Source organism: Ammodytes marinus, assembly GCF_949987685.1.
Source record: "Ammodytes marinus genome assembly, chromosome: 7".
NCBI classification, from domain to species: domain Eukaryota; kingdom Metazoa; phylum Chordata; class Actinopteri; order Uranoscopiformes; family Ammodytidae; genus Ammodytes; species Ammodytes marinus.
The window spans coordinates 496587-507790 of record NC_137211.1 but is presented as its reverse complement, the minus strand read 5'-3'; the positions used below and the strand labels follow the sequence as shown (position 1 = coordinate 507790).

At 39.3% G+C, this 11204-nt stretch overlaps 1 protein-coding gene across 1 annotated transcript; it reads left to right on the top strand.

The window, feature by feature from the left end:
* Positions 1-7332: 7332 nt before the first annotated feature.
* LOC307253518 (microfibril-associated glycoprotein 4-like) lies at positions 7333-10720 on the top strand (the record flags this gene model as incomplete). Its single annotated transcript, XM_080031625.1, has 6 exons — positions 7333-7338; positions 8892-9083; positions 9266-9304; positions 9859-9955; positions 10148-10315; positions 10467-10720. The coding sequence occupies 6 exons, from the start codon at positions 7333-7335 to the stop codon at positions 10718-10720; spliced, it is 756 nt and encodes a 251-aa protein (XP_079887751.1).
* Positions 10721-11204: the final 484 nt, after the last annotated feature.

Below are 11204 nucleotides of genomic sequence, written 5' to 3'. Positions count from 1 at the left end.
ACTTTGTTCTTCTTTAGTATCCACTAAAGCAAACTAAAAGTTTTTTCACAATTTGCACGTTTTCAACGTATTCAATTTATCCTAAATTGCAGAAATGTGTGAACTAGTTCATAGGCTATGTCCAATGGTTTAAAGTTTGGTTCTAATTAAAAGGGAATGTTATAATCAAATTATTGTTATTATTAAATATTAAATAATGGAAATAATTCTGAATCAGCAAAAATTGCTATTGGCAGGTTAAATATTTGTCTATATTGCAATAATTGCAACCTTATTATTTTTTATATATATTTTTTTGGCATTTTTATGCTTTATTGATAGTGTAGAGACAGAGTTGAAATGGGGCAGAGAGGGGAGTGACATGCAGAGAACGACCGCGGGCTGGAATTGAACCCGGGTCCGCTGCTGGCCGAGGCCCATGGAGGGGGGGACGCCCTACCAACTGAGCTAAGGGCGCCCCCACACCCTTATTAATTTTTCTACAATTATTACTGCACAATAGGATATAATATTGATTGAGAATCTCAGATGAGACCAAGATGACATATTCAAAGATAATTAGAACGAAATGCAAGGGTTAAGGTTATGCAAGTTTTCGATCATACTTTGGGTGCTACAAAAAATAAATGTGCTACTGAATTTTTTTGCTTGCTAGCACCGTGCTACCACCTAAAAAAATAAGCGTACAGCCCTGAAACCAACCTACCCTCAAAACTATAAAGTTGGCCTATGTTTGGTTGCAACATTTAGGCTTAGTTCATTCTGCTCTCATCACTGCAAAAGCACTGAAATCATTACAAAAAAAGTTCTTAATCTTTGAACTCAAATCTGTTCCTTCAATTATTTCCAACTTCTTTGTGCCTTGTATCTTTCTTTGCATTAAGAACTTTTTAGGTCTATTTTTATTTTTTATTCTTAGAAACAATACAGAAAGCAGGACCTTGGTGGTTACGGCAATAATTAAAACAGGATGATGCTGCTCGTCAGCTTCATTGTGGTAGGACCCGGCTGGTTGGTCGATTGGCCAGGTTTGTGAAAAACTGGTCAGACCTGGCTGGCCGTGTCAACCTGAAGACTTATGTCAAAGCCTTTAGAAGTTATAGTCCCCAAAGGGAAATTCTTTATCACAAAAATGTACTTTATGGGGAGATATACTTTAAACCTGTTTGTAGACAATGACAGAGTAACTAGCCTGTCCTGTTTATAAGACTGTAGAAGAACTACAAAAGGTACCCAACCTGTTTTTTCATGGGGTCCAAATACTTTTAACAACCACACCCAGACACAAGTAGCAGGTACATGTGGAACGAATCAGGAAATATAATCCAGACAAAACTGTTTAATATCAAAACCCAATCTCAGCCAGTGTTCTGGCAGTGTTACCTACAGGCAGGCCTGCCCACACAATTGGCTGGGCCCCTGGAAACCTCCAGTCAATGCCCCCCTCCTCCCCTTACCCATGCTTTACTCGTATCAATGCATGTGAGTAAGCTCATCCCTCATTAAACACATACATGTATTTGTAAAGAGAATAACTATCTTATCAACCAGGGATTTGCAGGGACAGTTGGGGGAGCAAGGGCTCATTACTATGTTACAATAGTAGCACATTTCTGACTTAGCCCAGCAGACCAATTTATTTTGATTCCCACTCACACAATTGTTCAACAGATGGACAGATCTCTACAAAATAATCTGTTCACACAGAGACATTGTTCTTCTTTAGTATCCACTAAAGCAAACTAAAAGTTTTTTCACAATTTGCACGTTTTCAACGTATTCAATTTATCCTAAATTGCAGAAATGTGTGAACTAGTTCATAGGCTATGTCCAATGGTTTAAAGTTTGGTTCTAATTAAAAGGGAATGTTATAATCAAATTATTGTTATTATTAAATATTAAATAATGGAAATAATTCTGAATCAGCAAAAATTGCTATTGGCAGGTTAAATATTTGTCTATATTGCAATAATTGCAACCTTATTATTTTTTATATATATTTTTTTGGCATTTTTATGCTTTATTGATAGTGTAGAGACAGAGTTGAAATGGGGCAGAGAGGGGAGTGACATGCAGAGAACGACCGCGGGCTGGAATTGAACCCGGGTCCGCTGCTGGCCGAGGCCCATGGAGGGGGGGACGCCCTACCAACTGAGCTAAGGGCGCCCCCACACCCTTATTAATTTTTCTACAATTATTACTGCACAATAGGATATAATATTGATTGAGAATCTCAGATGAGACCAAGATGACATATTCAAAGATAATTAGAACGAAATGCAAGGGTTAAGGTTATGCAAGTTTTCGATCATACTTTGGGTGCTACAAAAAATAAATGTGCTACTGAATTTTTTTGCTTGCTAGCACCGTGCTACCACCTAAAAAAATAAGCGTACAGCCCTGAAACCAACCTACCCTCAAAACTATAAAGTTGGCCTATGTTTGGTTGCAACATTTAGGCTTAGTTCATTCTGCTCTCATCACTGCAAAAGCACTGAAATCATTACAAAAAAAGTTCTTAATCTTTGAACTCAAATCTGTTCCTTCAATTATTTCCAACTTCTTTGTGCCTTGTATCTTTCTTTGCATTAAGAACTTTTTAGGTCTATTTTTATTTTTTATTCTTAGAAACAATACAGAAAGCAGGACCTTGGTGGTTACGGCAATAATTAAAACAGGATGATGCTGCTCGTCAGCTTCATTGTGGTAGGACCCGGCTGGTTGGTCGATTGGCCAGGTTTGTGAAAAACTGGTCAGACCTGGCTGGCCGTGTCAACCTGAAGACTTATGTCAAAGCCTTTAGAAGTTATAGTCCCCAAAGGGAAATTCTTTATCACAAAAATGTCCTTTATGGGGAGATATACTTTAAACCTGTTTGTAGACAATGACAGAGTAACTAGCCTGTCCTGTTTATAAGACTGTAGAAGAACTACAAAAGGTACCCAACCTGTTTTTTCATGGGGTCCAAATACTTTTAACAACCACACCCAGACACAAGTAGCAGGTCCATGTGGAACGAATCAGGAAATATAATCCAGACAAAACTGTTTAATATCAAAACCCAATCTCAGCCAGTGTTCTGGCAGTGTTACCTACAGGCAGGCCTGCCCACACAATTGGCTGGGCCCCTGGAAACCTCCAGTCAATGCCCCCCTCCTCCCCTTACCCATGCTTTACTCGTATCAATGCATGTGAGTAAGCTCATCCCTCATTAAACACATACATGTATTTGTAAAGAGAATAACTATCTTATCAACCAGGGATTTGCAGGGACAGTTGGGGGAGCAAGGGCTCATTACTATGTTACAATAGTAGCACATTTCTGACTTAACCCAGCAGACCAATTTATTTTGATTCCCACTCACACAATTGTTCAACAGATGGACAGATCTCTACAAAATAATCTGTTCACACAGAGACTTTGTTCTTCTTTAGTATCCACTAAAGCAAACTAAAAGTTTTTTCACAATTTGCACGTTTTCAACGTATTCAATTTATCCTAAATTGCAGAAATGTGTAAACTAGTTCATAGGCTATGTCCAATGGTTTAAAGTTTGGTTCTAATTAAAAGGGAATGTTATAATCAAATTATTGTTATTATTAAATATTAAATAATGGAAATAATTCTGAATCAGCAAAAATTGCTATTGGCAGGTTAAATATTTTGTCTATATTGCAATAATTGCAACCTTATTATTTTTTATATATATTTTTTTGGCATTTTTATGCTTTATTGATAGTGTAGAGACAGAGTTGAAATGGGGCAGAGAGGGGAGTGACATGCAGAGAACGACCGCGGGCTGGAATCGAACCCGGGTCCGCAGCTGGTCGAGACCCATGGAGGGGGGGACGCCCTACCAACTGAGCTAAGGGCGCCCCCACACCCTTATTAATTTTTCTACAATTATTACTGCACAATAGGATATAATATTGATTGAGAATCTCAGATGAGACCAAGATGACATATTCAAAGATAATTAGAACGAAATGCAAGGGTTAAGGTTATGCAAGTTTTCGATCATACTTTGGGTGCTACAAAAAATAAATGTGCTACTGAATTTTTTTGCTTGCTAGCACCGTGCTACCACCTAAAAAAATAAGCGTACAGCCCTGAAACCAACCTACCCTCAAAACTATAAAGTTGGCCTATGTTTGGTTACAACATTTAGGCTTAGTTCATTCTGCTCTCATCACTGCAAAAGCACTGAAATCATTCCAAAAAAGTTCTTAATCTTTGAACTCAAATCTGTTCCTTCAATTATTTCCAACTTCTTTGTGCCTTGTATCTTTCTTTGCACTAAGAACTTTTTAGGTCTATTTTTATTTTTAGAAACAATACAGAAAGCAGGACCTTGGCGGTTACGGCAATAATTAAAACAGGATGATGCTGCTCGTCAGCTTCATTGTGGTAGGACCCGGCTGGTTGGTCGATTGGCCAGGTTTGTGAAAAACTGGTCAGACCTGGCTGGCCGTGTCAACCTGAAGACTTATGTCAAAGCCTTTAGAAGGCATAGTCCCCAAAGGGAGTAACTAGCCTGTCCAGTTTATAAGACTGTAGAAGAACTACAAAAGGTACCCAAGCTGTTTTTTCATGGGGTCCAAATACTTTTAACAACCACACCCAGACACAAGTAGCAGGTACATGTGGAACTGGAAATATAATATAAATATAATCCAGACAAAACTGTTTAATATCAAAACCCAATCTTGTCACCATTTCGTTCCCTGCTACTTGTGTCTGGGTGTGGTTGTTAAAAGTATTTGGACCCCATGAAAAAACAGGTTGCGTACCTATTGTAGAAAAAGTTACACTCCGCTGTGCTCAATCTGAAACATTTTGAACATTTCTGCTTTTCTACTGCTTTTTAAATGGCCGTAAGCGGAGCCGCGGTTCTGTGTAAACACCCAACTCTGAATAGATATTGACATAAATATCTAAACATCTAAAAATAAAGGTTATCTAGGTAGGTTCTTGGCTTCCAAAGACCATGGGCCCCCCAAGTGGCTGGGCCCTAGAAAGCTTTCCCACTTTCTACCCCTTAAGGGCGGCCCTGTCAGACTGACACGCTCTCGCTCCTCAGGTATGAGCAAATCTCTGAATGTCGTGAGATCCAAATGTCAGGGGGAAGAAGTGCGCAACAGATGTTATGAGATCAATCTATTCTGGGTAAGAAAAACTAAAATGTCCTAGTGTCACAACATATTTCCAGTTTGACCCGTTCAGTTGAAACTCAACCAATAACACAAAATCGTTGTTCTAGTGTGGGGGGAAAAAGATTCCACACTTCACCTGTGCCCCAGGCTGTTGTGTGATTGGTCGGACTGGTGTGACATCACAGCCCTATAGATATAAGCAGTGAACTCATGAGACAACGCCACAGAGTCTCTCAGTGTGACCTGCAGGTGACTTCAGAAAGGTAAGCCTTCAACTATACACTCTAAGTTTTATCATTTTGAACTAATACGTATTGTATACTGCAAACCAGTTACAAGCTGTGAAAAATACAATTTACTCTCGCTACGAGTTGTCGACAACCTGATCATCTCTTCAGACAAGATTTTTGGTGGAAATTAAACTTTGTCTTAAAGGCGGTAGACAGTGTTTCTCTCTTTGCAGCCGGTGCAGCAGGACAGACTTATTATTTGGTGTAGTGAATGTTTACGGCTGCAGGAGTGCAGGGCTGCAGACATGATGTGCAGGTACTGAGTGGAGTTAAAGCAGTGCGCTTCGTTATGTGTTTAACACATAACGTTGTTTATTTTAAGATCCTTTTATTGGTGTATAAAGCTCTAAATGTCTTAGTCCTCGTTATTTATCAGATTGGCTTTTATCATATGAACCCTCTCGTACCCTCAGGTCTTCTGGCAGTGGTCTTTTAATTATCCCAAAAGTTTCTACCAAAACTCACGGTGAGGCATCCTTTTCTTTCTACGCTCCACGTCTGTGGAACACCCTGCCTGGTGACCTGAGGGCCGCACAAAGTGTTCATACCTTTAAGGGCAAACTCAAAACCTTCCTTTTTAGTCTGAAAGTTTTCCTAACAAGTCACAGAACTTATTTGTTTGATCTTTCAGATTAAACAACCTACTGTTTTTATCTATCTCTTATAGCCTGTTGTATTTATATATGTAGTCTGCTTTTATTTTCTATATATTTTTATTTCTATTTTTTCTCTGCTATGTATTATTTCTAATGATTGTTTTTGCGTGTATGAATATATCGGGTTGTGTCGTGGGAGGGGGGGGGGGGTTGTTTTAAGCACTTTGTGTTACATTTAATTGTATGAAAAGTGCTCTATAAATGAAGTTTGATTTGATGAACTGCAATATTTACAGTGTGCGCGGCATATGAAGGGCGGGGTCAGTAATACATTAGACAAAGGTTTATGAACTATTTATTGATAAACAATATTACAGTCAATATTGTTGAATAATTTAGAAAACTAGACTACGTTATATGGTTGGGCGGTATCCAATTTTTGAAACCTTTAAATTTGCCTAAATCTTTACCCTGGTACACTGTAAAACCATTGTGTGGCCTTTTTATTTGTTATTTTCATCTTTTTAATAACCTACTTCAACAGCAGCTGTAGCCTTTATATTTTAGTTTCTCGCCTAAAACTACATTTTACAAGATCACATTGAACCCATCTTGATGAAATGACCTCTGCCAAATTCTAATTTTAACCAACAGCACTTGAACACATCACCATGTCACATGCCGTTGTTTCTTTGTTTTTTGTGATGTCGTTTGTTGGGATTATATAGTGAATACACGGCTGCACCACGATAGTATTATCACTGACTACATTTGATTTTAACTTACTTTTTTTTCTAAAAATAATGGAATGCGCTACTTGTTTAATCTACCTGGGCAGGTAGAGCCTATGTGTGGGAAACACTGAATTATATATTCATTGACTGCATATTGTACATATTGTTCGTCACATTGCACATTTCAATTTAACTTAATTTCTAATCTATTTTATATTTACTGTTTTATATTGTACAAAACATTCCTTTGCACTATTTAGAATTTATCTAATTTAAATATTGTTTGTCTATCTTATTAAACTCTCTATTTTTTTTTAACTCAACATTTTTTTGACATAACTGATTATCAGTTCCGATGCAGTTTCGTGTTTTCTTTGGTTTGTCTGATGTTGTATTTTGGGATTATATAGTGAAGAAGCAGAACTGTCCAGTTTCAGATATTTCATGAATTAAAAACCAATTTTTGAATTCATTTTTAGGATATAAAAGCAGCTCATCAGCGATCCAGACGGACCGACATCAGGATTTTAAACCAGTAACTTCAGCAGATCTTTGACGATGAAGGTAAAATTGTAACTTCACAAGTTTCTGTGTATGCTAACGGGTCTACTTATGTTATTTAATATTATACAGCAGTTGGTTCTGACCGAGTGATTTGATTGGACGAGAGACATTCCATGTGTTCTGAAGCAGACCTCATTTTGCAGATCTCTGCGGCACGAATGGGACAATATTCCGTAAGCACACAGGAAGCGATCCACAAATATGCAGAGCCAGTTTCACGTGTAGAAATGGTTCCGTAAATGCGTAAATAGGAGTTGACATGTCTTTTTTTGTGGTGAACTATTTGCATTTAAAGAAAATATAAATTTTATGCAAAATTAAAATACACATTTACAGCCTAAATTCCACATATTTGCAAATCACTTTTTATTTGTGTGGATATAACTTTACAAAACACAATTACACACACAAATTATTGCACTTCACATTTGTAAGGCTTATTCTACACTTCTCAGTGGTAGAAGTTGGACACAATTATGTAAAAATGTAATGTGGCTCACAAACTCACAGGAGGCAATCCACAAATATGCAAACCCTTTTTCACAAGCAGAAACGGATCCGTAAATGCGTAAATATGACTTTGTATTTTCAGAGTAAGTTCTACATATTTGCAAGTAAAAAATTACAGGTTTGTGGATAGTGAAATACGTGTGAATCATGACACACACTTGTCAATTGTCTTCTGTGCTTTTACAAAACCGTTTTGCTTTCACAGATAATAAAGTCCAATAAAATCTTCCATAATAACTTCCCCCGGGCCGAAATAAACTCTGGGAAATGACGCGTGGGGGTTTGGATTGGGCAGCGGACCTTATCACCAACTAGATTAAGATCCGCCGTTCCTTTACTTTGGTGATTTTAACAGAACATCGGGCCGCCGTGGTTAATGTTACCAGAGTAAACACTGCAGGACGAGCTCCCGTCAAGTTGTTGACGCGTTGTTAAGCTCCGCTCTGACTGCTGTTGTCGGACTATTTGTGTTGGCGGAAGCAAATACATTCTTAATTGATTAAAGATAACATTTTAAAGTTAACTTGTGAATTAAAGTTGTAAAACTGCTGTATAAAAGCAATATCACACTCGAGGTCGCAATGTTGTCGCTCTATATCAGCGCTGCTGTGTTTCTCTTCGGCACTCGGCCTGCGGCCTCGTACCTACGACCGAATCACAGCAGCGCTGATATAGAGCGACAACATGCTCATTCTCGTGCTATTGCTTAAATAATAATTGATTTAATTTAAAAATACAAATTTACATTATTGGGATGAAGTGGGTGATAAACAACAATTAGACGCAGTATGCCAGTTTCAAAAGATGTGTTTTGAGTTGGGACTTGAAATTGGAAAGGGCGTCAGAAGTACGGTTGTCCGGTGGGAGGGCGTTCCAAAGGTGGTTGACGTCACATTATTAAATTAACGGTAAAGTAGGGGGACAATTAAACATATATTCTGTTCGCACCAGTCCCTAAAAACCAATAAAACCACCAGGCCGTAATTCAAACACAGTAGAGAAGCTTCAAATCTTTCTCCATCTCAACTTCTGCTCTGTTCCAGCTGGTGTTAGTCCTCCTCCTCATGGCTTCAGTGCTGATCAGCTGCACTGAGGGCGGCCGCGGGCCGAATCCACCTGTAGTGCCACATGTAAATCTGCAGGTATTCGACTGCAGTCACATCCTCCGCCAAAACAATAGGAACCCCAGTGGAGAGTACATGATCTTTCCCACTGAATCCCCACCTCCTGTACAGGTAAACTTCTTCCTCTAGTGGACACACATTCACCTTTAGTTTCTAAAGATGTTGTAATTGTAGCATCAACACTATTTAAAGTAACGCAATGTTACTTAGTTGAATGTACTGTTTTTTTTAAGATAAAACCACGAGCGTCCCACTTGAATTGACTGTTTTGTGATGAATGTGTTTGTTTGCAGGTGCACTGTGACATGGAGTCAGAAGGAGGGGGGTGGACGGTGAGTTTGTCTGATGCAAATTAAAGGGACACTTGACAGCACATTCAAGATTCAACACATTTTTAAAACATTTGTTGCGTCTCCCATTTCCAATAGAAACTAATAATAAGAAGAAAATAATTGGAGTAGAATTGACAAGAATAAGACTTGAAAATCAGTGTTTAGTCGACATATTTTTCACGTAGTTTATTTGGGCAAAAAGTGAGAATGGTATCGCAATTACCATATGTGATATTATTCTTTATATAGCCCGCTTAACAATATTTGAACTGGATTTTTTCCGCTTTGGCCGGTAAAATAAAACATTACCGGTCACATGACCGGCACACATTTTTTCTAGCGGAAACACAATCTGCTTTTCTCTGGTTTCTTTTGCTCCGTCGGGATGTTTCTGGGCATCAGCCATTTGTGCAGGTGGAGGTGTGTTGAACCCTCAACCAATTACAGCACGGGGCCGACTCTGAACTGATAAATTGATGCCAAGTATGCCTTCAATATTCAGCTTCTTTTCACGTATTTGTCATTCTATTAAAGTGAGTGACTCTATCCCCCAGGTGATCCAGAGGAGGATTGACGGCTCATTGAACTTCTACAGGCCCTGGAATTCATACAAGAGCGGCTTTGGGAGCGCTGCTGGGGAGTACTGGCTCGGTGAGAAAGAAAACCCCAGCCCATAAACATACACACAAACCCCTTTGCCCATTTTAGTGGACCTTTATGCATGTTTTTTTTTTGTGTCTCTTTTTCGTAATCTGATGGCAGTGTTAAAGAGTATTTAAATGTGTGTGTGTGTGTGTGTGTGTGTGTGTGTGTGTGTGTGTGTGTGTGTGTGTGTGTGTTCAGGTCTGGAGAACATCCACCAGTTAACACAATATGGAAACCAAGAGCTGCTGGTCAACATGGAGGACTTTGAGGGGAACACAGCGTTCGCTCGTTACTCCTCGTTCTCGGTTGGAGAGGAGCGGTATGGATACACTCTGCGTGTCTCTGGATTCATCGATGGAGGGGCAGGTGAGCGTCTGTGTGCATATACATCAGGAGGGGGCCGCAGCACTAGTCAAAGTCCCACTAGTACAGTCTGTAGAGTGGCAGCATTGTAGTCGTCACAGTGTTACTATTAATGTCAAGATTAAATACGCTGCTTCATGTTGTGTTTCTGTAGGAGACGCCCTGAGTTATCACAACAGAATGAGGTTCTCCACCTTCGACAAAGACCAGGACACTTGGCGTAAGAACTGTGCCAGTACATTCCATGGGGCATTCTGGTACAAGGCATGTAGCTATGCAAACCCGAACGGGGCCTACCGTTATGGGGCTGACGATACTCTCCTTTCTGTTGGAGTGGAGTGGGAGCAATGGAAGGGTGTGAACTACTCCCTGAAGAAAATCAGCATGATGATTCGTCCTAGGCAGTAATTCTCCAGGACAAACGTACAGCAGAATATCAGCTCATCTCTTGTGATTTTTTCCTTTCTCTTGTTAAACATGTAATCTCACTCTGGGCCTTATAGTCCTGAAACTACCACAGGCACAATCCACCAGCACTGGAATAACAACTCATATCTGTAACATCTCAAATATTAATATACATAACCAATGCATCTGGATTTATGACCAAGTTAAGAACGGAAATTGGGGAAATGACTAAACCGATGCAAAGACAGTGCTGCTTGATATGTGCCAGCAGGAAAGTAGGGCCCATAATCTCTCAATAGAAACTGACATATAGAGTCTGACAGTGTGTAAAGTCTTCTGTCAAACAGCTGTTGGTGTAGAGAAATGATTCTCTGCTGGTTAAGATGTTACCTTCAGTCTGCTGGCTGCAGCTAAACACACACTCAGCTTTAAAGTCAAACTAACTAGTTTCAACCCTAATGTGAATCATTCTCTGCTGTACGTC